The following is a 27,741-nucleotide window of genomic DNA, read 5'->3' as shown; positions in this document are numbered from 1 at the left end:
TGTGGCCTGCCCTATTTGCCAAAGTGCTCAGGGAAAAGGCAGTCAGACTCTTGTGCCTCTGAAGCAGCACCAGTTGTTCCCTCCTCCCTGCATTCAGTAAGAAGGTGACAGGAGACACCCAGAGGCCTGCTCTGGGGAAGATCTCCTCACCCCTCGCTGACAGGGAGTGTGGACATCTTGAACATGACACACTGGTTGTTTTTGCCAAGGGAGTGCCTACAATGTAAGCTTTGACATTAGAGAAAAATAAGCCCTTAGTCCCTGGAAGTGGAAAATCTTAGTCTTATTTATAAAGGCACATTACAAGGCCTTGGATAGTTTCACCTAACTAGTGAAAAAGCAGACTCTTCAAAAGGAGATGTGATACTTCAGTGGGACTGGTTAACCTGTGTCTAAGAAACTTGTACCATATCCTGCCTTAGTGTTAGAAAATTCAACCTGACAAGCAATATGTAGTGATGTGGAAGAGAGATGTATTTAGACTGAGATAGAGCCTTGGGGTTTGATTTCCAATTCTTTTCTTTACTAGGCTGAGAATATGCTTTTTTTCTGAACCTCAATTTTCTTTTTTTCTTTTTTCTATCACCCAGGCTGGAGTGCAGTGGTGCGATCTCAGTTCACTGCAAACTCCACCTCCCGGGTTCCAGTGATTCTCCTGCCTCAGCCTCCTAAGTAGCTGGGATTACAGGTGTATGCCACCACTCCTGGCTAATTTTTGTATTTTTAGTAAAGAAGGGATTTCACTATGTTGGCCAGGTTGGTCTCAAACTCCTGACCTCAAAGGATCCACCTGTCTCGGCCTCCCAAAGTGCTGGGACTATAGGCTTGAGCCAGGCCTGAACCTCAATTTTCTTATCTGTAAGATAGGGATGATAATGATAATAGTAAAAATTTCTGAACCTGTGAGAATCTTGAGGCATTAAATGGTAATATATCTAAGAACTTTTTAATACGCTCTAAAGTGCTGCAAAATGTCACTTAAAAATTAACTCCTTATTATGAATCCTCTTTTATAAAGCTCAAACTGAGGTTCAGAGAGAGACCTGGTTAGGGCTGGGGAAAGGTCTCCTGATCCCCCACTCAGTTTCTTTTCATCAGGTTGCTGCACTGGGGTCTGCCTTCTAATAAAGCAATTATTGGTGAGAGTGAGTTCCTAGGGGAAATGAACACATGCCAAGAGGGAAGGAAAGAGAGTAGAGGATCTCCCTTCAGGGGTATGGAGAGGGCAATGGACGGGGAGGGGGCAGAGACAAACTCGCCTACCTTCTCGGTGTGCTGAGGGCTCTGAGGCTAAGCCCGCTCAGGGTTAAGGTTCTCTACTGCCTACTTTCTCCGCCTTTCTCAATTTGCCTGTCTTTGTGCGGCTGAAGCTGATCTAGCATAAAATAACAGGTTTTTTAGCACAGTTTGAAAGCAAAGTCAGGCTTTAATGATGAATTTCCTGTTCCTTGGTATTTTCTTTCAAGCAAAGGCCATGTTTTTGTAATACTCCATTTCAATGGACTATTCTTTCAGCCCCAGCAAACATTCCTGAGTGGTAGATTTGAGGAGGTGTTCCAATTTATTGCTTCCGGTGTCCAATAACCTTGGAGGAGTATCTGTCTTCATGTCCTCCAAGACCATGTTGTTTCAGAAAGTTACAGTGTTTAAAATCCTTCTCTAATAAAGGGAAGTGCCACTAATTCTAAGTAAAGTGAGCTTTACAAGTAAGACCAGCTGTGAATGTTTAAAAAAAAAAGAAAAAAAAAAGAAAAACGAACTTCAACAACAGGAGTCCATAAGTAAAAACTGTATGCAGTCGAACTTCAGGAATGTTAGCATCCATTTAAAAAGATATCTTCAGCAAACTCATCTAAATTAGCTAAAAATGCTTGACACGATGAACATGTTGTGTCTCTAGGCCAGTATTCAATCCAGGTCAAGGAATCTAAGGGGTAGATGTACCTACCAAGAAACAAAGTGTTTGTGAGGTGGCCACAATACAGAAAAGTTGAATTTGATTTCTTCTATAAGAGCCCAACTGTGATCAGGTCCCCAGGGGTCAGGTTGTCAGCCAAACTCTTCTGTACCAGCCTTTCCTGGGAAAGGTTCACAAACACTTGATGCATCGTGAAGCTGCCTATACTCCCATGTTAAAGGCAGAAATGACATCTATTTCAATGTCTAGTTGCTAAAAGCAGATAATACAATGCATATTTACATATTTTCCTCTTTACAAACAACAATCTGAGAACCCATCAAAAGAATTGGTGTGGTGGTTAGGGGAGGTCTGGTGAGCACTTTTAGATTCATCATCAGGTCCAGACACTCAGGTGGTTGATCAGGCAGTTAAGTCCTCAGTTGCCATGATGGTTTTAAATCATTCTCTGTTTGACACTCATATTATTTCATTTATGTTCAAAATGGCTTGTTGGTTAAGAGCAGGGCTATAGAAACATGTAGCCTATTTAAGAATAAATTATACTCAGTTTTGGAGGACAGATCAGTGACTCCAAAATATTGGTGACTTACCTGAAACTGAAATTGTATTTTATCTGGAGGGCTTCTTTACCCATAATTAAGTACTGCCTTCCTTTTAGCAGCTCAGCGTTAGAGCAGGTTACCTTTTTAATGAAGGTGATTTCAGAGTCTTTCTCAGCAACAGCTTCCCCTGAGAGACACACAAGTCAAGTAAGGTTATAACATTCAGGTTTTAATGTCACAATTACAAATGCTCAAGTTTGCTGGTTCCTTGTGGCTACTTAGAGGTTTATGGCTAGTGGAAAGCAGTGATATCCATGTGGTTAAGGCTTCAGTCTCTGGAGCCAGACTGGGTTAAACTCTAAGCATGTGGTTTCCTGGCTATGTGATTCTGGGAAATGATCTATGCTATCTGTACAAGGCCTTAGACCCTCATCTGAAGACTGGGCATGATGATAAAATCTACCTTGTAGAACCATTGTGAGATTAAATGGGTTAATATATAAAAAGTGCCTGGAACATAGTAGAAACTATATAAGTACTTATCATTACTCTTATAGAACCAGAATTAAAAGAGCCTACCTATAGTTAGTTGAACAATATTAATCGTCATGTTATACAGTAAAAGATAAAATTATTTGGTAGTTGGTGATTGTCAACTTTGTAGAAAAGTACAAAATGTGAAAGACTTGGAAAATCTCAAGGATAATAATTTTAGGATTCCCAAAGAACTCACAAGTAGCCAGTCCCCCTACCTGGAATGCATTCCTCCCCATGTTGGCCTATTGAATTTCATTTCTCTTAAAAGTCTCCTTCAATTCTCACAGTATCCAGTAAAATATTCCTGGATGCTCTTTGTTTTAAATATCTTTCTGTCTCCTCCTTACTTCTTTTGCACTTTAATTTCTATCACGTTTTATCCCACATCTGTCTTTCTAGCTAGACTAGAAACTTCTCGAGGCATGGGCTGTGTCTGATTTACCACTACATATCCAGGGCTGATATTTAACTATTAAGTTCTGGCAGAGTCATCTTAATTGTTAAATCCTGGCAAATAGTGTATAATAGAAATTGTGTAAGTGGTAAACTTTCATTAGTAATAAAAATTTCAGGGTATACTCATTAGTTCAAGCTGATTTCTTAGGCTGCCCGATGGTGTAGATTCTTATTGTGTCAATATCTGAGCAACATTTCCAGCACTATCTGCCATTTCAGCCCCTGTCATAGTAAGCAGTGTGGCTGTGTGGGGCCTCTTTATTTTTTAAACTTCTTATCATGGAAAATGTAAAGTATAATCAGAAGAGAGAACAGGCAACTACCCTGGGCTTCAATAATCACCAAACTTTTATTCATCTGTATTCTCACCTATTCTAAGCACTCTGTGCTTTGGAGAAATACTAATTTTTCATTATCCTCAAACTACAGTTTGCCTATGATTCTAAGTGGTTTATTGTCAGTATGTAGCATTTCTTGTATAAATAATGTGGGGTATTTTGATATTTATAAAAATTCAAATTTATAAGTGTTAAAAATGAACCCAGAATGAGGAGAAGAAGATGCAAATGTTTCTTAACATTTCCTTTTAAATATCATAAAATGAATCTTTGGATTTACTGGAGAACAAAGAAGAAATGATACTAATAAAAAACTGTAGCGTGGGAATCACCCAATGCTATGAAAAATTCAGAACAATCTAAAATGTCTTTTAATACTCTGCAAGAATCAGTATGAAATAAAACAAGTAATTTGTATTTCTGAAATGAAAAGCACTTTGTTATTTCAGTAAAAAGAGAATGGCTTATTACTGCTTGTAATGTGAATGTTGGATACAAATGGTGCTCGAAAGTTGAATTGTGGAAAGATCAAAGTTATAAACACTTATTTCATTAGAATGGCAACTAGAGTGCAAATAAAAAATTGTGACCATCAATGAAGAAAAAAAGAACATCACAAATCAGTTTCATATAATAAAACTTTCAAAATAACAAAAATTAAAAAAATTATCAAAGTGTTGATAAAGAAAATACAAAATTGAAAAATATTTCTAGGATTTTAAACTCTAGGGTATGATTAGTGATATTCAAGCTGGGAGGCTGAGGAGAGAGAATCCCTTGAGCCTAGGAGTTTGAGACCAGCCTGAACAATATAGTGAGACCCCACCACAAAAGAAAAAAAATCAAGCATTTTAGGACTTGAAATTTTGATAGAATTTCAAAAGAGAAAAAATTTAGTATAAATATATAATTGCAATTTAGCTTTATGGTCCTACTTATTGAAAAATTTATATCAACCAAAATGAGGCTGGGTGTGATGGCTCACACATATAATCCCAGCATTTCGGGAGGCTGAGGTGAGTGGATCACTTGAGACCAGGAGTTTGAGGCCAGTCTGGCCAACATGATGAGACCTTGTCTCCACCAAGATACAAAAATTAGTCAGGCATGGTGGTGCATGTCTGTAATCCCAGCTACTCAGGAGGCAAAGGCAGGAGAATCATTTGAACCTGGAAGGCAGAAGTTGCAATGAGCCAAGATTGTGCCACTACACTCCAGCCTGGGTGACAGTGTGAGACTCCATCTCAAAAAAAAAAAAAAAAAAAAAGAATGTAATCCTATTCACAATAGCCACACACACACACACAAATGCCTAGGAATACAGCTAACCAGGGAGGTGAAAGATCTCTACAATAAGAATTACAAAACACTGCTCAAAGAAATCACAGATGACACAAACAAGTGGAAAAACATTCAATGCTCATGGATAGAAAGAATCAATATTGTTAAAATGGCAATACTGCCCAAAGCAATTTACAGGTTTAATGCTATTCCTATCAAACTATCAATGTCATTTTTCACAAAATTAGAGAAAACTATTTTAATATTCATATTGAACCAAGAAAGAGCTCAAATAGCCAAGGAATTTTGAGCAAAAAGAACAAAGCTGGAGGCCTCATACTATCTGACTTGAAACTATATTATGAGGCTACAGTAACCAAAGCAGTATGGTACTGGTACAAAAAAAGACACATAGACCAATGGAACAGGTTAGAGAACCCAGAAATAAAGCCACACACCTGCAACCATCTGATCTTCAACAAAGTCAATAAAAACAAGCAATGGGGAAAGGACTCCCTAGTCAATAAATGGTGCTGGGATAACTGGTTAGTCACATGTCAAAGAATGAAACTGGACTCCTTCCATTTATCATATATAAAAATCAACTCAAGATGGATTAAAGATTTAAATCTAAAACTTAAAACTATAAAATGCCTAGAAAAAAAAATCCAGGAAATACCATTCTGTAATAGGTCCTGGCAAAGATTTCATGACAAAGACTCCAAATGTAATTGCAACAGAAACAAAAATTGACAAATGAGACCTAATTGAAGAGCTTCTTCTGTACAGCAAAAGAAACTATCAACAGAGTAAACAGACAATATACAGAATGGGAGTACATTTTTGTAAACTATGCATCTGACAAATTTTTAATATTCAGAATCTATAAGGAACTTAAATCAACAAGCAAAAATCAAACAACCCCATTAAAAATGGGCAAAAGACATGAACAGATACTTCTCAAAAGAAGCCGTACACACAGCCAACAAGCACATGAAAAAATGCTCAACATCACTAATCACTAGAAAATTGTAAATCAAAACTAGGAAATACCATCTCATACCCAGTCAGAATGGCCACAATTAAAGAGTCAAAAAATAACAGATACTGGCAGGGTGGTGGAGAAAAGGGAATGCTTATATACTACTGGTGGGAATGTAAATTAGTTCAGCCACTGTGGAAAGCAGTTTGGATATTTCTCAAAGAACTTAAAACAGAACTACCATTTGAGCCATCAATTTCATTAATGGGCATATACTCAAAGGAAAAGAAATCATTCTACCATAAAGTCACATGCACATATATGTTCATCACAGCACTATTCACAATAGCAAAGTCATGAAATCAACCTAAATGTCCATCAGTGGTGGACTGGATAAAGGAAATGTGGTACATAGATACCATAGAATACTATGCAATCACGAAAAGAATGAAATCATGTTCATTCCAGCAACATGGATATGGAGCTGAAGGCCATTATCCTAAGTGAATTAATACAGGAGCAGAAAACCAAATATCACATATTTTCACTTATAAGTGGGAACTAAACACTGAGTACACATGGACACAAAGAAGGGAATACTAGACAGCAGAGCCTACTTGAGGGTAGAGGGTGAGAAGAGGGTGAAGATTGAAAAATTACCTATTGGGTACTATGCTTATTACCTGGGTGACAAAATAATCTATATACCAAACCCCCCAACATGCAATTTACCCATGTAACAAACATGCACATGTATTTCCTGAACCTAAAATAAAAGTTGGAAAAAAAAAAGAAATTGGACAATTACACAATTTAAAAAACTGTTTTGCTGAAGTCTGAGAAAAATTAATTCAATGAGAAATATTTATATGAAATCTTCAAAAAATGTTTCTCCCCAAGTAGAATATAAGCTTTTTTTTCTGAGACGGAGTTTCGCTCTTGTTACCCAGGCTGGAGTGCAATGGCGTGATCTCGGCTCACCGCAACCTCCGCCTCCTGGGTTCAGGCAATTCTCCTGCCTCAGCCTCCTGAGTAGCTGGGATTACAGGCACGCGCCACCATGCCCAGCTAATTTTTTGTATTTTTAATAGAGATGGGGTTTCACCATGTTGACCAGGATGGTCTCGATCTCTTGACCTCGTGATCCACCCGCCTCGGCCTCCCAAAGTGCTGGGATTACAGGCGTGAGCCACCGCGCCCGGCCCAAATATAAGCTTTAAAAAGGCGGGAGCCCTGTCTCTCTTATTTGGGTTGTATCTTCTGCATCAAATATAATGTCTGCCACATAGTCGGTACTAAAGAACTGTTGAATGAAAGAACAAATGAAATGAATTCTTACCAGTTTTGTAGATATCCAGAAGGGTTGCCGTGTACTTGACAAAAACATTTTCTACAGTGATGGATGTGATGCTAACTTTATAAACTGGTAAAAAACAAAAATGAAACAATTCAGTCTTAATACTATTAATGTTATGTCCAGTAGAAGCCAGAATTTGTCAAACATGAGAAATGAAGCATGGCAAACTATTATAGTTCTTATTTCCTCCAAGAAGTCTTCCCCAATCCCTTCAGTCTGATTCAATCTCTCAATCTATTAGAATCATTAGTCCTGGCCAATGTTATAGAACAGGCTCATTAAGATAAGAGACATATTTCATAAAACAACAGATGCACATAAAACAAACAAGATAAACCTTTGTTAGATGCTAAGTTCAGAGGCTGATCCTTTAAGATGAATGAAGCCATGCCTGTGGGCATCCTTTGAAGAGCCCCTTAGATTCTCTTCTCCATGACCACAGAGCGGGGGCCTTCTCTCTCATTCAGTTCTACCATGTGAGCTTCCTTGGTTTCTTGCTTTGCTTCCTCATATCACTCCACTGGCTTTGAGCTTTGGTTTTTAGGATGATTCTGTTTTCTCACTTACCCTTGCTTGGCAACTACCTAACATGAGCTCCCCACAATCCTGTTTCCTCTTCATTCAGACATCAATGTTTGATGCATAATGTGCTTGACCTCAGCTCTAGAAAGATCAGCTTGAAGGGACTCATCTTTCTATGTGGCCTCAGGAGAGATTTATTTTATTTTGGCTTTTGATCTTTCTACTTTTTGTTTTGAAATGAGTGACCTAAAATATCTGTTTATTCTGGAGATCCCTCAAGTCTTTAAATCTATCCCAGATATAGATTGACAGCTTGAGAAATAGATAGGTGAACTCATCCTGGCAGAACCAAGGGCTATGTAAATTAGTGGCTTAAAATGCATGAACAATGTTCTGAATTTCAGATTCACAAGTCTTTATGGTAGACATGGGTAATGTACTTACTATATGGGCCCGGGTAGAGAGACAGAACTACTTGATTTTGTTTCTATTCTGTTATTCCAGTAAAAGCTTATAGTCCAGAAAAAGCCAGCTAAGTATTTTCTTGAAACAACACAATAAACCCAAATTGGATTTATTCTCTGTGTTAAAATAGATTTCTGATATTTTAGATTTAAAACAGTTCTAAAATGGAGGGAAGAAATAATTTAGTGGATTTTTTGTTTGTTAAGACAATATAGTATTCTCAAGTCTTCATGTATTTAACAAACTGCAGTGGGTCTAGGCTGAGTCAGGCAGCTTTTCAGCTTTTTTGTTTTTTCCAAAATCAAGACAAATTCAAAGGAAAGAAATGTTATTAACCATACAAAATTCATTCTGTTGACTGCATTGCTATTAAGCACATTCAGTGGAAATTATACTGGAGATCAGGATGCATCTTAATTCCACTACTTGCTTTCTGCATGAACTTGAACAAATTATTTAATCTCCCTGAACATCAAAGGTTTTTTTTTTTTTTTTTTAGACAGGGTCTTACTCTGTCACTCAGGCTGGAGTGCAATGGCTCACTGCAACCTCTACCTCCCAGGCTCAAGCGATCCTCCTACCTCAGCCTCCCAAGTAGCTGGGACTACATGCACGAGCCATCCATGCACAGCTAATTTTTGTATTTTTTGTAGAGACGGAGTTTTGCCATGTTGCCCAGGCTGATCTCAAACAGCTGAGCTCAAAGTGATCCACTCACCTCAGCCTTCCAAAGTGCTGGAACTACAGACATGAGCCACTGTGCCCCGCCCTCATAAAGTTCTTATGGAACCCTTTCCGTAAGAATGAGAACCCTTTCCACTGCAATGAGAAACTGTCTATGAAAGCTGTTGGTAAACACAAAGCACCAACTTGGCTGCACTTATTTTTTAAATTTATAAATAACAGCCTTCCAATTCCTTCCTTTTTTTTTGAGACAGAGTCTTGCTGTGTCACCCATGCTGGAGTGCAGTGGCACAATCTTGGCTCACTGCAACTTCCTTCTTCTGGGCTCAAGTAGTTCTCCCGCTTCAGCCTCCTGAGTAGCTGGGATTACAGGCATACACCACTATGCTCAGCTAAATTTTGTAATTTTAGTAGAAACAGGGTTTCACCATGTTCGCCCCAGGCTGTTCTCAAATTCCTGGCCTCAGGTGATTCACCCACCTCGGCATCCCAAAGTGCTGGTATTACAGGCATGAGCCACCATGCCTGGCTCCACCCTTCCAATTTCAAAACAAAAAAAAGATTTGAGATGGTGTACAATATGTTCTCTCTCTCAAAAAAAAGCCAGAAATAAATGTCAAAAACTATGCTCTCTCTCTCACTCTCAAAAAAAAAAAAAAAAAAAAAAGCCAGGAATAAATGTCAAAAACTGAATAGGAAACAAAGGAGCTAATTTTATCAGGATCTGAGACAAGGCTACAACTGTACTTGGACACTAATTTAGCTCTGAGCTCTGGACAGCTAGAAGGATTGAGATTCGCTTTTTGAAATGGAGAGTGTCACAAACATGAATTGCAATCCTGAATATATTAAAAATTATTTGGTACTTGTATTTTTACCCTGAAGAGATTTTTAAAGAACCAAATCCCCCAAACCACCTTTGCCTCTGCCTCTGGTCTATCAACTGGAAGAGTACAGAACTGAAATCTTATACCTCTGTAGCTTCTCAAAAGTTCCCTTTGACTATGTTTTAGTGCCTACAATTGAAAAAGATCTATTAGAGGAAAGTATCTTGGCTGGGTATACATGTCACTTCTATTATTTATAATGAAAATCACATTTCTTTGCTGAGGAATAAAACACTTTGCATGTTAATGATAAAAAATGATGGCATTTTCCTTCAGGGGATCACATGGAATGTTGTATCCATATAATCACCATGTAAAGTTTTTGGTCTTTCCAACTAAACATGTATTCATAAAATTTCATGTTTAAAGGAGCTATATTGAATTTTTGAACTTACCATATGCAATCTCTGGTTTACAAGCTGTTTGTTTTCTAGTCTCTGCAGAGATTGTCAGATCCAATTCTGTCTGCATTTGCCCACAATCAGCTAGATTTTGTGAATATTGGTCAAAATATGGTTAATGTAAAGAAATAGACACTCTCTCTAGGAGTAAACACAGTTTTCCATGAGCCCAGAGACAACTCAATACAACCTCACAAATGTCAGATTTCTAAGACCTGCCCATTTTCTTTTCTTTCATAAAGTGAAACATTACATAAAGCAAAAACAAAACAAACAAAAACAAAAAACTAAATCTTGAGCATAAGTCACAAGCTTGTCCAACCTATGGTCTGTGTGCTGCACACAGCCCAGGACAGCTTTGAATGTGGCACAACACAAATTCATAAACTTTCTTAAAACATAATAAGATTTTCTTGTGATTTTTGTTTTAGCTCATTAGCTATTGTTAGTGTTAGTGTATTTTATGTATGGCCCAAGACAATTCTTCCAATGTGGCCCATAGAAGCCAAAAGATTGGACATCCCTGGCATAAGACTTATTGTTAGACCGGGCGGCCACTCCGTATTCAGGTCTTTAGAAATGTATGTGCTTCCCTTCATGAAAGGGGAAATCTTTCCATTTTGAGTATAATAAGAAGTCCTTTGAAGGAACCAACATGATAATGTGACTGATTTATAGCTATAAAATAGCACAATAAGTACCTAGAAAATGTGTAGATACTGAGGATTTTGAAAAAAAACACAACCAACTCAGACCCTCATGGAGCCAGCTGTTGGTTATTGGTGAGTTCTGGATCATCTTTTCCTTGGCCAAGAAGGCTTTCTTCAATAAAGACTAGGTGGAACTAGACAATAAACAGAATTCCATTAACTGGGAAGTATAACATAAAAGAAACAGAAGCTAATGGTACAGTCCCGAGCCTCTGGTCCTATTATTTTAAAAAGACTAGGTGAAAGTAAAATTTCACATCATGTTGCTCCTGTAATATCCAACAACCATCTGGATGGTGTTTCTCTGCCTCTGTACAGCATGAACTATGAGGTTGTTGAGGAACTGTGAAAAAGTGGTTTCACAATGCTCAAGGAATCATTAGCTTTCAATTAGCTGAAGTAGCATTTGTACTTCTGAGAAAGAACAGTTTACCAAACATTATCCCCCAGATTATGATTGACTGCTTTAAATAAGCATGCAGCCTAAACATGTTAAATGAAGTTTACCTTCTACACACTTGCACGCGGTTCCTTCACAGACTTTCTGAAGTTTGATGTCAGAAGTGCTATAAAACATGGTACACTGTTTATCTGTGGCAACGAAAGAGTGGTTAAGAGAGGTGCTTTGATTGATGCACAGCATATTTACTAATTGGCGAGTTTCTTACATGGAACCTCAAAGATTGCTTATTTCAAACCCTTCTTTTTATAGGTAAGGCCCAGGGAGGTGAAATTATGAATTGACTGTCCTGGGAAGCATTACCCTACCCTCAGAAAGATCTCTCCTTTTAGCTTAGTTCTGTGCTTGAAACATTCATTTCTCAGAAATGAAAAGTTTGATACTTCCATAAGTAAGAGGAAAATAAATTACATTGCATGAGGATCTTTTGAAAGACTGGAATTGTTTAGGGTGGACAAGAGAAGAAAAGCATATATCTACGTATCTCTATACATCTATCTCAAGGAGAAGAGTGACTATGTATGTTCTATGTGATTTCAGAATATAAAACTAGAAGGAATGGGTGTCAGAGTTTTGGTTCACTTTAAGAATTTTCTAACAAGTAGAACTGCCCAAGGTGGAGTCATCTGTCTTGTGAACCAATAAGCTCTTCAATCACATAACATTCTCAACAGTGGCTGAGTAGAAAAATGTGGGATTGCCCATTCAACAAATATTTACTGAGTTCACATTATGTACTTCACACTGCGTTAGATACTAGGGATGCAAGAATGAAAACACTCTGGGGTTGATGAGAAAGACATACAAACAAATAATTATAATTTAATGTGACAGCTGCTATAATAGAGCTATCTGCAAAGTGTAACGAGAACATAGATGGGCTAGAAGTTGTTCTGGGGGTATTGAGTTGGTTTCTCTCAAAAGGAGAGATATGATTTATCTGTGAACACTATAGATAAACTCAAGGCAAAGAATATTGAAGTTGGAGGCACTATATTCCAGTTATTTTAAAATGAAGAAACTGAGGACTGAGAGGTGAAATGATTTGCTCGATGTCAAGAAGTAGTTTGTGGATAGTATTTTGTATGCAGTAATTTGGATGTTCAAATTGGAACTTTTATGAAGAGTGGTCTCTGAGAGAGGCAATACATAAAATGTACAGGACTCTAATGGATTTCTAAATGTTCTGTAAAGAATACAAATTACTCTTCGGAAGAAATATTAGCATGGTGTTGATTACCTGGTCTGTGGTATTCATATACTGTGAAAGTGGCAGGACTAAGAAATCCAACTTCAAAGAGTTCAAATATCCGGAATCGTACACAAAGGAAATCATTGGAGGGAATCTGTTCAGCAAATTCAAGGATTTAGGGAAAGTATGGAAAGACGATATTTATAATCTTTCAGCCTGTATATTTTGAATAGTAAAGGAAAAATGGTAGGAGGTGGAGCTTACCGAATTCAGTTGCAGAATAACATGTCCATCTTTGATTTGGTAATCAGCGAATAATTGATCTACTCCTTCCACATGCTAAAGGGGGAAAGAGAGAAACTTAAATTTCATTTCATTATCTTTTTGTTTAAATGCATTCACCTGTTGATGAGATGTCACATCACAGGGATGTGATCCATTATTCAAAAAAATTGAAGAGCAGTTCCTCTTCTTGAAAAAGTCTGAACACATTAGCATATAAACTCATATTTTTCAGAGCATGCTAGTGTATACTTCCACTTCACTTTGATAAATCAAAATGTAGGTTCATTATGTTTTGAAGAGAATATTCTGGCCGGTATGGTGGCTCACATCTGTAATCCCAGAATTTTGGGAGGCCAAAACAGGTGGATCACCTGATGTCAGGAGTTCAAGACCAGCCTGACCGACATGGTGAAATCCTGTCTCTAATAAAAGTACAAAAAAATTAGCCAGGCGTGGTGGTGCATGCCTGTAACCCCAGCTACTTTGGAGGCTGAGGCAGGAAAATCGCTTGAACTCAGGAGGTTGGGTTGCAGTGAGAGATTATACCATTGCACTCCAGTCTGGGTGACAAGAGCGAAAATCCATCTCCAGAAAAAAAACAAAGAATAGTTTGGGGGATTCTAATGTGGCATATTAAAATTAAAGGAAGTAAAATTGCCTATAAAATAATTCAGAAAAGAAAAAAAGCATTCACAACACAATTTAAAAGAAAACACATACAGCTTTTAAGTCATCTTCATTTGCATTGATTCCAGTAGGCAAGGAGATGTCCATCACTGCATGAGAGGATCCAGACGATGATTCTTCCCTGCCGGGCTTGTAGCTAAAATAAAAAAGAGATTAGAAAATGTAGTAAATAAGTGAATAAGATTGTTTAAGAAAGGACACTCTTTCTTAGTAGACCTTAATTTTTAAATTTGGGTCTCCATTTATTTGCTTTTCTACAATGTGTGGGTTAAAATCTCTGACTTTAGAGTTGCAAGAGATCTTTGAGTCATCTATTCTCTTTCCTCACTTGATCAGTAATCTCAATTGACTGCTCTACTGGAGCACAGAAGTCATCCACACCAAGCTAACTAGCTGGGGGAACTCAGGATGAGAGTAAGGCACTGGTTCAAGGTCACATGGCTAACTCATGCAAAGCTGCAGAAGAATCTAGGTCTTTGGATTCTCATGTTCATTCATTTTCTAATGAAGCATATTCAAAGGAGAAAATAAGTTGTATGTTGAAAAGAGATTCAGTAAACATGTCCAGGAAAAGCTAGAAGAAAATACACTAAGTCTGGGCACCGTGGCTCAGATCTGTAATCCCAGCACTTTGGAAGGCCAAGGCAGGCGGATCACTTGAGGTCAGGAGTTCAAGACCAGCCTGGCTAACGTGGCGAAACTCCACCTTTACTAAAAATACAAAAAAAAAAAAAATTTAGCAAGGGCGTGGTGGCACACGCCGGTAATCCCAGCTACTCGGGAGGCTGAGGCAGGAGAATCGCTTGAATCCAGGAGGCAGAGGTTGCAGTAAGCTAAGATCGTACCACTGCACTTCAGCCTGGGTGACAGAGTAAGCCTCCCTCTTTAAAAACAAAAAAACACAAAATATTAGTAGCTACTTTCTCTGGATGGTGATATTATAAGCGATTATCTCTTTTCTTTTTCATGCTTTCTTCTATTTTCTAAATTTCCCATAATGGCTACTTTACGTAGAAAATGTTTCAAGGACTATCCTTTCAGTAGGAATTCTGCTAGTAGGAAGTTAAGGAGAAATGCAAAGAGGGCACCATGGGAGGATTTTGTTTTTGTTTTTGTTTGTAAGAGAGAAAAGAATACTGAAATGGAAAATCGGGAAACTCAGGTTTTATTCCAGTTCTGAGATTCCCATAAATCATTTCCCCTTTCTAAGCTCATTTTTCTTATTTGTAAAATTAACTGTGAAGAAGTATAAGTTTGTGTTTTAAATATGTCTTTATAATTCCCAGGCTTTGGTTTTGGGTAGCAGAGGCTTAGAGCTATCATTAAGAGATGTTAAAAGGCATAAAAGAGACAGGTTAGAGGGGCTGAGGCTGGGAGAGGGGCAGAGGGAGTGTGGTTCTGCAAAAGTTGATTTCAGGTTCCAGCCTCACCTCAAGAAGCTTGAGAGGCAGCTGGATGTTTGAGAGTGAAGCTTGGGAGAGGAGTCAGGATTAAAGGAAGAAATTAGAAGACAGCTTCATAAGGGGGAAAATGAATTGATCTCAACTACAAGTATGAATATTAGTAAAGAGGAGATGCTATGCCAGTTGGTGAGGAGTCAGGGCGAATCTTTTCCTCAATGACACCTCATAGAGCATATATAAAGCAGTCCCAGCTTGGCACAGTGGCTCACACCTGTAATCCCAGCACTTTGGGAGGCTGTGGCAGGCAGATCACTTGAGGCCAGGAGTTCAAGACCAGCCTGGCCAGCATGCTGAAACGCTGTCTCCACTAAAAATACAAAAATTAGCTGGGTGTGGTAGCACACACCTGTAATCCCAGCTACTTAAGAGGCTACGGCAGGAGAATCGCTTGAACCCAGGAGGCGGAGATTGCAGTGAGCCAAGATGGCACCATTGCACTCCAGCCTGGGAGACAGAGCGAGACTTCCTCTAAAGAAAAAAAAAAAAAATCAGTCCCCATTAGAAGTTATAGACGTAATATTTGCCACAATGATGAAAAGTATTCTGAATTCTGACTCATAAAAATTTAACCCCATTCTTACCAAATTAACAATTTAGAACAGAATATAAAACACTTGGAACTCTAATGTGACATCTGAACATCTCCCTAATTAGATAGGTAGAAGCAGAGAACTCTTGCTCACAGATGCAAACACTTTGTCAGCAGGATGGAAAAGGGCCTCCCGAGTGGAGAGTGTCTATGAAAAGGTTGCTGGAGCCTTGATGACTGGTTGCCATGGAGACCGTTTCAATGGTGGAACTGAAATCCTCCTTTCAAGAAACCCTTTGCCTGCTGCCAAAACCAGCAGTCTTACCCAAAGGCATTTGAGAGAAATGAAATCCTTTTTTTCTTAGGAATACAACAGAGAGGTTGTAAAAAGGTAAATACACGAAAGAGACCCTCTGAACACAGAAATTTCATGCTGGCATTTTTTAATCAGGAGAGAGAATATTTGAAGGCAAAGAAGTTCTTACATGAGTAAGTACTACACAGTTCCTTTTGGAATTTACTCAACCTAACTTCAGTGTCAGCAGAGCCAAAAGCATATTCCACCCGCCTTTCTGGAACATTCTGTCCCCAATTTGTAAAAACCAAAGCATAGACTATTCAAGATTGCATTTCTCCTTGCTTTCTTTTGTATATTGATAATCTGGAATTAGGCCTCCTGCCAATGCAGTCAAATGAACCAGTTTTTGATAACAGCCTTTTTCTGTACAACAGAATTGTGGACAATTAGAACTGGCAGAACATTTGAGATAAGGTAGTGCAATATTCTTGCTTTATAGAAGAGTACTGGAGAAGTTAGCTGATTTCCTGAAGGTCACTGGAGTTCTTACTGGCAGAGGCTACCCCACAGGTACCTCATCCTATCAGTGAGCTCTTCTTCGTCTTCTTTTTTTTTTTAAATTGCATTTTAGGTTTTGGGGTACATGTGAAGAACATGCAAGATTGTTGCATAGGTGCATATGTGGCAGTGTGATTTGCTGCCTTCCTCCCCTTCACCTATATGTGGCATTTCTCCCCATGCTATCTCTCCCCAACTCCCCACTCCCTGCTGTCCCTCCCTTATTTCCCCCCAACAGACCCCAGTGTGTAGTGCTCCCCTCCCTGTGTCCATGTGTTCTCATTGTTCAACACCCGCCTATGAGTGAGCACATGTGGTGTTTGATTTTGTGTTCTTGTGTCAGTTTGCTGAGAATGATGGTTTCCAGGTTCATCCATGTCTCTACAAAGGATGCAAACTCATCGTTTTTGATGGCTGCATAATATTCCATGGTGTATATGTGCCACATTTTCCCTGTCCAGTCCATCATCGATGGGCATTTGGGTTGGTTCCAGGTCTTTGCTATTGTAAACTGTGCTGCAATGAACATTCGTGTGCATGTGTCCTTATAGTAGAACGATTTATAATCCTTTGGATATATACCCAGTAATGGGATTGCTGGGTCAAATGGAATTTCTATTTCTAGGTCCTTGAGGAATCGCCACACTGTCTTCCACAATGGTTGAACTAATTTACACTCCCATCAACAGTGTAAAAGTGTTCCTATTTCTCCACATCCTCTCCAGCATCTGTTGTCTCCAGATTTTTTAATGATTGCCATTCTAACTGGTGTGAGATGGTATCTCAATGTAGTTTTGATTTGCATTTCTCTAATGACCAGTGATGATGAGCATTTTTCATATGTTTGTTGGCCTCATGTATGTCTTCTTTTGTAAAGTATCTGTTCATATCCTTCGCCCACTTTTGAATGGGCTTGTTTGTTTTTTTTCTTGTAAATCTGTTTTAGTTCTTTGTAAATTCTGGATATCAGCCCTTTGTCAGATGGGTAAGCGGCAAAAATTTTTTCCCATTCTGTTGGTTGCTGATTCACTCTAATGACTGTTTCTTTTGCCGTGCAGAAGCTGTGGAGTTTGATTAGGTCCCATTTGTCTATTTTGGCTTTTGTTGCCAATGCTTTTGGTGTTTTGGTCATGAAGTCCTTGCCTACGCCTATGTCCTGAATGGTTTTGCCTAGATTTTCTTCTATGGTTTTTATGGTGTTAAGTCTTATGTTTAAGTCTTTAATCCATCTGGAGTTAATTTTAGTGTAAGGTGTCAGGAAGGGGTCCAGTTTCTGTTTTCTGCATATGGCTAGCCAGTTTTCCAAACACTACTTATTAAACAGGGAACCCTTTCCCCATTGCTTGTTTTTGTCAGGTTTGTCAAAGATCGGATGGTTGTAGATATGTTGTGTTGCCTCCGAGGTCTCTGTTCTGTTCCATTGGTCTATATCTCTGTTTTGGTACCAGTACCATGCTGTTTTGATTACCGTAGCCTTGTAGTAGAGTTTGATGTCCGGTAGTGTGATGCCTCCCGCTTTGTTCTTTTTGCTTAGAATTGACTTGGCTATGCGGGCTCTCTTTTGGTTCCATATGAAGTTTAAGGTGGTTTTTCCAGTTCTGGGAAAAAGATCATTGGTAGCTTGATGGGGATAGCGTTGAATCTGTAAATTATTTTGGGCAGTATGGGCACTTTCACGATATTGATTCTTCCTAACCATGAATATGGAATGTTTCTCCATCTGTTTGTGTCCTCTCTTATTTCGTTGAGCAGTGGTTTGTAGTTCTCCTTGAAGAGGTCCTTTATGTTCCTTGTTAGTTGTATTCCTAGGTATTTTATTCTCTTTGTAGCAATTGTGAATGGCAGTTCGTTCTTGATTTGGCTCTCTTTAAGTCTGTTATTGGTGTATAGGAATGCTTGTGATTTTTGCACATTGATTTTGTATCCTGAGTGTGAGCTCTTCTTTATGGCAAGTCCAGATGCCTCCCTGTAGGGTCCCAGGCACTAATTTGAGCTCTGCCCAGAAGTTTGCTCACACTTCCTTTTGACAACTGTTACAAATTTAAAGATAACTGTGGTCATGCTCCTCCCCAGCTGGTAGGTGCCCAAGGGTAGGAATGGCATGTAGGAGGAAAGAAGCTGCCTGGGAAAGGGCAACCTTACTGGAAAGACATTAGGGAATGAGGAAAGATGTTTGAGTGGAAACAGAGAGCACGGACTGGCCACAGAAGGAAGTAGGAAATCCTGAAAGGAAGAAATGCCAATGAGGAAGGAAATAGGGCTGAGTAGTGAAGGATCCTGAGAAGCGATTGGGCTTGGGACATAGAGAAGGCTGGGAAACAGCTGGGAGTAAGACAGGGAGAAACAGCATGCTGTTCCTTAGGATTAGTGGTCTTAGATTACACTGATTGAAAGAGGTGGTTTAGGCTGGGTGTAGTGGCTCAGGCATGTAATCCCAGGACTTGGGAAGGCTGGGGGGTGCAGATCACCTGAGGTCAGGAGTTTGAGACCAGCCTGGTCAACATGGTGAAACCCCATCTCTACTAAAAATAGAAAAATCAGCCAGGCATGATGGCATGCACCTGTAATGCCAGCTACTCAGGAGGCTGAGGCAGGATAATCTCCTGAACTCAGGTGGCAGAGGTTACACTGAGCCAAGATCACGCCACTGCACTCCAGTCTGGGCGACAGAGTAAGACTCCATCTAAAAAAAAAGAGGTGTTTTAGATACTGGACTGAGCATCAGAGGTTGGGGATTTGAGTCCCTGGCTCTGCCTCTAACTGTAAGCACTTGGCAAGTGACTTTATCTCTTTGGGTCTTAGTTTCTTCATTTCCAAAATAAGAGGATTATGATATCATCCCTAAGGTCCTTCTTAGCTCTCATGTTTTGCACAACACTATTGAATCTCCATGTTACCCACACTGGGTGCATGATTATAAGTAAAATCAGCAAAATACCATCCATAGATATCACTGTTATTGACAATACAAGCATTAAGAAAATAGAACACAATAGAAAGGATTGAGGGACAATGGAAAGAACAGGGAAGAAGTCTCTTCTGTTTCAGTCCTGGCTCTACCACTATCTGATCACACTGTGTGATCACCAAAGCCAAAAGTTTATACATCTTTTCAAATACCATATATTCTTTTTTTTTTTTTTTTAAACAGGGTCTCACCTTTTTGTCCAGGCTGGAGTGCAGTGGCATGGTCACAGCTTACTGCAGCCTCAACCTTCTGGGCTCAAGCAATCCTCCCGCCTCAGCCTCCCAAGTAGCTGGGACTACAAGTGTGTGCCACCACGTCTGGCTAATGTTTAAAATTTATTGTAGAGTTGGAATCTAGCTATGGTGTTCAGGCTGGTCTTGAACTCCTGGGTTCAAGCAATCCTATCGCCTTGGCCTCCCAAAGTGTTGGGATACAGTATGAGCCACCATATACAGCAAAAAACCTACATTTTCATAAATGTTTTAGGATGGTGGCTGTGGTAAGCAGAATAATGGCCACCAATAATATCTATGTCCTAATCCCCTGAACCTGTGAATATGTTACCTTATGTGGCAAAGATAACTTTACATATGTGATTAAATTAAGGATTTGAGATAGAGGGAGGATTAGCTGTGTAGGCCTAATGTAAAGACAAGGATCTTTATGAGGAAAAGAAGCAAGAGAGTCAGAGAAGGAAGTGTGATGATGGAAGCAGGGGTCACAGTCAGAGAGAGATTGGAAGATGCTATGACACTGGTATTGAAGACAGAGGAAGGGGCCACAAGCCAAGAACTCAGGTAGCCTCTAGAATCTGGAATAGACAAAAAAATTCTAGAGCTTCCAGTAGGAATTATAGCCCTACCCAACTCCTTGATTTTAGGACTTCTCACCTCTAGAATTGCAAGATAGTAAAATTGTGTTGTTTTAAACCATTAAGTTTGCAATAAATTGTTACTTAGCAATAATAAAAAGCTAATACAGTGGCCAATTGAGGCCTCTGTATTTAGTTAGCAGAGGGTTGAACATCAGTGGTTCTCAACCCTGGCTACCATTAGAATGACCTCTGGAGCAAGGGACATGTCTAAGAGCTCTCCACTTGACTTCAATGTACAGCTTGAGTTGAGAATCTAGCTGATAATTGCCAGGGATTTTATTAGATAAATGTGATTTTTCTAAGTTAGAGAGTTGGGGTTTTTCTTGAGAGAATCTTTTATATATATATATTTTCCAATTTTAAAAAATTACATCTCTACCCCTCTGAAAGACAGAAAAATTAATATATATATAGATTTTTTAATCTCTATTTGTGAGCTTGGGTTGAAAGAAATATTAATATTATACTGTTTGAATCAGAAGACAAAAATGAGAGAGAAAACTATATGACCAAAACCAAGGCTGTTCTTCACAGTAAGTAGCTATTTAAGAATACATACGTTCTGCATTTTTAAACAATTGAACAATTTTGTATCTCCCAGACATACTAAAATTTGGAAATATATAAAGAAACAATACTATAACAAAAATGAGAACTTGAAGTCTATACTCCCCTTTGTGGAAATGGGCTCACCTGGCACATGCTACTATGCGTTTGTAATCAGAGTTGCCGTAGCCTCTGTAGCTGGATGCTGGCACACACAACAAGAAAGCAAACAGAAAAATATAAGAGTAAACTGTTTTCAGCTGCTTTGGAACCTGTAAGAACAGAATCATTAATGAGCAAATCTCTGAACATACTTAACAATGATTTGTGACTTGCAAGTTGATACTTTTGATGGTTCTAATGGAAATTCATGGTTATTGACAATACCAGGAAGTCTTTGAATAATTAGAACAGCCCACTGCTCTCAAATAACTTATAAATTAAGGAAGAAATTATTAAAGATAAGTATGTATTGGTAATATGTTTGGGAGATATTGGAGGGAGGAAGAGCAGATGCCTGGATTTGCTGGTAGTTGGGAAGTTTCTTGTAGGAACAGGCTTCTGAGCCACAGATGGAAAATAGCAGGGCAGAGGCAGCAGTGTTCATTCTGATCCTGAAGGCAGTGGGGAGAGGAGGAGGACTGGAGTGTGCAAATGGACTTGCTTTTGGACCGGAAAGGGAGAACCAACCAGCAGAGGGATGTGAGGGGCTTGGATTAAAAAAAAAAATGGTGGGAGAATACATTTAAAGAAAAGATGATAAGTACAGGAGAGACCAAGTTAAAGATAGAGGCATAGAAATGTACATTTGCTGGACCCCTTGGAATACAGAAAGGCTAAGGGATGGAAAACTAACAGGGTGATAAGAGAATTCAAGGTCCCAGATTGGAAGGCTAATGCAAAAGTAATAGAAATTCCTAGTTCTGGAATTAGACCTTAATGTGACTTTACAACTAGTTACACTCTTTAAAAGTAACACTCAGTCAAAACAATTTATTGATCAATAGCAAATACATTTAGCTTAGTTATTGTTATTGAATATTAGCTTCTATTGTTAAAGAGTTATATCTATTATAAAAAATGGAAGTGATATTTACTTGGATGTCAACCTGCTAAAGTATTTGATTAAGAAATTTTGCTTTTTGAGTAAGCATATTTTTCCTAATCAGGGAAGCTCTCTATTTATAAACATTCTTTATGTTTAGCCAAAATTACAGCATAAATGCTGCTGTTTTACCTTCAATATCCTGAGTGTCAATTTTCAGATGAAAGCTGCAAACTTCTTCAGAGGTACTGGTTTTGTGAACTACAGTTGTTACCTACATTGGGGACAAGTAAGCAAAAAGTTTCTATTTAAACTGGGAAAGTGAAGAAGGTATTATGGCAGCACTGCTGCTGCAAATGGGATGCTTGAAGGATCATTTTCATAATCCAGCACAAATGGTGTACATTAGTGACTCATTTTTGCAGCAGCTGGACTTTAAGCAAACTCCATAATCTAAACCTGAGAGGCCCAAAGTGAGCAAAATATAAATTCTGGCCGGTTAGAATCTTGGTCTAAATTCCATGCAGTCAAATCTGGGCACCTTACTCTACAGGAGAGTTCCCAGGGTTCTTGTTTTTGAACCTTTCCACTTTAATTTTACACACAACACCACAAGTCTAGGAAGTGTGGGTTTCTTCCAACCACCCACCATCATGGCAAACAACAAATGATAGGTGTGTATGAATGGGCAGATGTACTGCCAGAAGTAAATATACTGACAGCAACCAGAAATGACAGAAAAGTGGACAATCTCTCCTCCCCCATATAAACTCACAACAGTCCTTGAAGGAATGAATGTACCAAAGATTAGAGCATGATTAAAATTATCAACAGAATGTTAATTTATGCTCAGAACATGCATAAACATACTTAAACAGCCTAGAAAAATCTGCACCTGCCAGCTGGGCATGGTGGCTCACGCCCGTAATCCCAGCACACTGGCAGGTCAAGGCAGAAGGATCACTTAAGGTCGGGAGTTTGAAACCAGTCTAGTCAACATGATGAAACTCCATCTCTATTAAAAATACAAAAATTAGCCGGGCATGGTGGCATGTGTCTGTAACCCCAGCTACTGTGGAGGCAGGAGAATTGCTTGAACCTGGGAGGCAGAGGTTGCAGTGAACCAAGACTGCACCACTGTACTCTCTAGCCTGGGTGACAGAGCAAGACTCCATCTCAAAAAGAAAAAAAGAAAAAAAAGTTGCAAGGGCCAAGTGCCTAAAATGAAGAAACAAGCCTTTATGAATAACAAATCTCCCAAAATGCTGGATAAATGAGATGGTACAGAAAACACATATATACAATGTACATATGTATATATGCATATGCTATATGCATATATGCTCTCTCAGAGCTCTTCTCAGAGTAACTGGATGAGACACTGAAAATCCTATGCCCATAGAAGGTGCTAAACAATGCTGGCATTTCCCCTTTCCCTTCTACATGTAAATAAAATGTCTTGAGATCTCCTGAGTGAACCATATGCATATGCCATATGCATATATACATATATAATCATAAAATTATATATCTCCATAAATATATATATAATTTCTATAAGTATACAGAATGTATACATATAAAGATTAACATTTTATTTTCAAAAAAATTGTAAGAATAGTTACAAAGATTGCTAGAAGGATTTACATAAGTGAATCTCACTTTAGTCATGGTTACTCAAGCCCAGATTTCTGTTACTTTGTGGCAAAGCCCCTAACTTTTATGTTACCTAGTACAAATAGACACATAACTCATTATTGGCCATCAACTAAATACTTACATGTACTGTAGCCAAGCCACTGCCAAATCCTGTACTGATAACGAGGTCATCATCGAGAAGCGCCTGGAAAGATGGATAGAGAAACCATGCTTTCTTTCATCATTTGATAGGGAAGGAGGATAGAGCTATCTATGAAGAGTAGGCTGACACCTATCAGCCTCCTCTCTCAGAGCTCCTCTGAGAGTAACTGGATGAGACACTGAAAATCCTATGCCCATAGCAGCGCTAAACAATGCTGGCATTTCCCCTTTCTCCTCTACATGTAAATAAGATGTCTGAGATCTCCTGAGTGAACTAACAAAAGAAACATGTCAGAGGTCACTTCTGGTTACATCTTCATTTACATATGGCCATGGTAAACCTGGATCTTCATCTCCTTTTGCCAACTGAATAAATTCCTTTCTGTGCCTAGCTCAGGAATCAGCATCCTGTGTGCCAATGGAGATTGTTTTCATTTGAACCCAGAGCAGGGAACCTCCACATAACTTGAAAATGGGTGCATCTCTGAGTTCCCCCTTTATACCCCTTTTCCATCTCTTGATGGTTTATCTTTTCCACTTGTCACCTGCCTTTGTTTGCAGAAACCCCTGGTATCGCACCCCAAACCACTAGCACCCCACTCAAGCCTGCCAAATCCTTAGTTGCTGCTGCTCTTTTTCCTACTCTGCTAGGAGGAAAGTGAAGACATGAATGGAGTTAAGTCATTCTCCTCCATAGAAACTCTCATCCAAATGCTCCCTAATTTGTGGAAAGTATGGGAGAGATCATTTTGAGCCTAAAGAGTTGGTACTTCCTTTACTTAAAGCCTCCCCTTTCCTTTGCTTAGCCTAATAATGCAAGAAGGATTGGGCATAAATTAAAGTTTCTCAATCCTTCCTTCAAATTTTATTAAATATAGGAAAGTAGGAACAAGAAAGAACAACTTTCTTGTTCTCCCTGATAGAATACAGCAGCATTTGCTGGAAAACGAGTGTCTTGAGATACTGCATGTGAAAAGCATGCATGATAAATATGTTTGGAAAATGCTGTGCATGGTACCCTGCCTCTGCACCTTTTCATACCCAGAGTCACCACACTTAATCACATACATATTACAGAACAGGGAGATTCTAGATTAAAGAACTTGTTTAACTTCATTTAAACTAGAGTTTTTCAACCACCTAACACTCTCTCATGGAACGCATTTCAGAAAATGCTGAAGTAAAAAATTTCACACTAGATGATAACAGCCCAGGTTTCATGTGAAAGGAGCATCCTGGGCTGAGGTTTAAATTTTGACCTCAAGTAGATGGAAGGTCAAGAGATCCTCTTTAGAGCTTAGACCCAGAACACGAATCTCTGGTGAATTCTAAATGATCCCAGGGAAAGGAGACACATTCCCAAACTAGGGACCACAAGCACAAATGCCTGCAGAGGCCCCAGCACAAAGCAAGTATGGACATACATGCACATGCATAGGTCCTATGACTGGTGGGGACTGCAGCAAATTGAAGAAGGCATGCCAATGCCCAGTGCCTTGCTATCAGATCTTTTGGTTTATAAAGGGAAGTTGGGAATCAGGTTTTTATTTGAAATCTCTGGATTTGTAAATGTTGGCATGTATCTATATCTATGTTTATATCCATATCTTTTTCTTTTCTTATGGGCCACCAGTTTGCAATTTTTGCATTAAATTTTTTATCTCTGCCAGGTGCAGTGGCTCATGCCTATAATCCTAGCACTTTGGGAGGCCGAGGCAGGGGGATCACCTGAGATCAGGAGTTTGAGACCAGCCTGGCCAACATGGTGAAGCCCCATCTCTACCAAAAATACAAAAAATTAGCCGGGCGTGGTGGCAGGCACCTGTAATCCCAGCTACTCAGGAGGCAGGAGAATTGCTTGAACCCAGGAGGCAGAGGTTGCAGAGAGCCAAGGTTGTGCCATTGCACCCTAGCCTGAGCAACAAGAGCAAAACTCCATCTCAAAAAAAATATATATCTCATGCTTGTTTACTTTTAACAAACACCAACTTGTGAAGGATGTCAACAGTGAGGACTAGCTCCGATTGTATTTAATATATACTTAAAAATAATGTACATTTAAATATACTTAAAAATAATGCAAACACAGTAATTAGAAAAATATGTATTAGCAGCTATATGTGGACAGCTAATATTAATATAGAACCCAGTTTTTCCAACATGTCTTTTTGTGAAATTTTCAGAAGCCATCAAAATTATCACCTTTAAAAATCCAGCAGTAGCAAAGGACATGGGGCAAGGAGCTGGGGACCCTAAAGACCAATCCCAACCTGGCCACAGTCTGCATGTATGACCAGGGCCAGAAGGAACTGAGGAAGGAGACCCCCTTCCCTCGGCTTGTGCTTAGGGGAAAAGGAGGAAATGAAAGTTAAAAGCCAGCCAGATAAGGTCAGTGGAGGAACCAGCTCAGCGCAGCTGACCAGGTCTGAAAGTTAAAAATTAAACCCTCTACTCCTAACCACAATCCTATCTATAGGTCACAGGCATGGTATGGAGGAACCTTATCCTGGAAGGCGTTGATCTTACTCAGCTACTCAAGACCCCTATCCAGTCACATTCCCCATGCTTACTAAATCAATCATGATGTACATCTCTTAGATCTCTGAGACTGTGAACCTTTAAAACTGCCAGGATTTTCTTTGTTGGGGAGCTCGGTTGTTGAGGCATCTATGCCTGCCACAGCTCCCGGCTGAATAAAATTACCACTTTCTTTCCTGTCCGATGTTCAAGAGGTTTGTTTGTGGCTGCTCCTGCTTCATTTTGGTTCCCTGACTGGGAAGCAAGTTTCGGTTGGCGGACAGCTGGGACAGTCTCCCAGGTGGTTTTGACTTGCCCTGCGGAGCATCCCTGCTGGGGACTCCAGCCCGCTTAGGCAACAAGAGTCCTGAGAGTGCTCTCTGGTAGGCATTGGCTCTGGTGGAAAGCCTCGCCAAAGCAAAGCAGCGTAGGCCTTTGCAGCGGATCCACCAGTGGCTGAATACCAAGAAGGAACAGGTGCCTGAAGTGTCCAGACTTCAGAAACACGGTAGGACTTTGTCTTGGGAAACTTGCCCACCCCACTGGGTGGAAGCATGGCCTCATCACCCACAACATGCCAATCTGTTTTGGCACTTTGAGTTTGATTTTTGTTTCTTTATAACTGGTCTCAGTAATCTTGTGTTCTCAGAATTTGGGTGGTCAGAGGTGTGTGAGTGTGTGCGAGTGTGGAGGGGCCCAACTGGGCTCATTAGCTGCAAAGCGTGGGGGCTGCAGTTCTGTTAGAGTGGCCGTATGTCCCGAGTGATTTGTGGGGCCAGCTGGGACCAGGGGCAATCTGCATAAGGCTGAAGGAAGTGCCCTCACAATCTAGGTATTGTGGGAGGAGTAATGATCTCTCCAATGCCAAACAGTGTCTGAAACACTCCCGCGAGGGGGATGGTCCTACCCGTCTGAAGCGAAAGTGAAGAGAGTGTTGCACCAAAACGGGTGGGAATCTGAGGGTGGAATGCAGAGTCCCAAGTAGTAATATCGGGCAAAGTCAGTGAGAAACCTTTCTACCTTTTGGTAGTGCTGTTCTTAAGGAGATGGGTAAAACACAGAGCAAAACTACTCCATTGGGAACGATGCTAAAAAATTTCAAAAAGGGATTTAATGGAGATTACAGTACCACCATGACACCAGTAAGACTTAGAACTTTGTGTGAAGTGGCCTGGCCAGCAATGAAGACAGATTGGCCCTTGGAAGGGAGCCTGGATAAGTCTCTTGTCTCCAAAGTGTGGTGCAAGGTTACAGGCAAGTCAGGACACCCCAACCAATTCCCACATATAGACTCTTGGTTACAGTTGGTTTTAAACCCCGGACAGTGGTTACAGGGCCAGGCAGCTGCAGTTCTAGTGGCCCAGGGACAGACAGGCAGGGAAAAATCTTGCTCCACCCACCAGAGGACACAGACTCTTAAGGTCTTGGCCAACTCG

The 27,741-nt window shown here is 39.7% G+C and overlaps 1 protein-coding gene across 2 annotated transcripts in view; it reads right to left on the bottom strand.

Annotated features, from left to right (window-relative positions):
• C5 (complement C5) overlaps positions 1–27,741 on the bottom strand; it is a 124,725-nt gene that overhangs the window by 9,024 nt on the left and 87,960 nt on the right. Inside the window, exons 31-41 of one of the 2 annotated variants that reach the window (XM_012458229.2) lie at positions 23,769–23,831; positions 22,181–22,262; positions 21,091–21,148; positions 13,741–13,843; positions 13,000–13,074; positions 12,784–12,889; positions 11,591–11,674; positions 10,368–10,457; positions 7,397–7,480; positions 2,512–2,650; positions 1,264–1,944 (exon numbers count right to left, since the gene is read on the bottom strand). In XM_012458229.2, the coding sequence (XP_012313652.2) occupies positions 1,815–1,944; positions 2,512–2,650; positions 7,397–7,480; positions 10,368–10,457; positions 11,591–11,674; positions 12,784–12,889; positions 13,000–13,074; positions 13,741–13,843; positions 21,091–21,148; positions 22,181–22,262; positions 23,769–23,831 (1,014 nt within the window). In that variant the 3' untranslated portion in view covers positions 1,264–1,814. Of the gene's footprint in view, positions 1–1,263; positions 1,945–2,511; positions 2,651–7,396; positions 7,481–10,367; positions 10,458–11,590; positions 11,675–12,783; positions 12,890–12,999; positions 13,075–13,740; positions 13,844–21,090; positions 21,149–22,180; positions 22,263–23,768; positions 23,832–27,741 lie in introns of those variants that run through there. The other variant, XM_064378441.1, reaches the window with a different exon arrangement.

This window comes from Aotus nancymaae, unplaced genomic scaffold, assembly GCF_030222135.1.
Source record: "Aotus nancymaae isolate 86718 unplaced genomic scaffold, 86718_ANA_hifiasm-v0.15.2.pri h1tg000003l, whole genome shotgun sequence".
NCBI classification, from domain to species: Eukaryota; Metazoa; Chordata; class Mammalia; order Primates; family Aotidae; genus Aotus; species Aotus nancymaae.
Note: the sequence above shows the minus strand (reverse complement) of the source record. Positions and strands in the feature narration are given on the sequence as shown.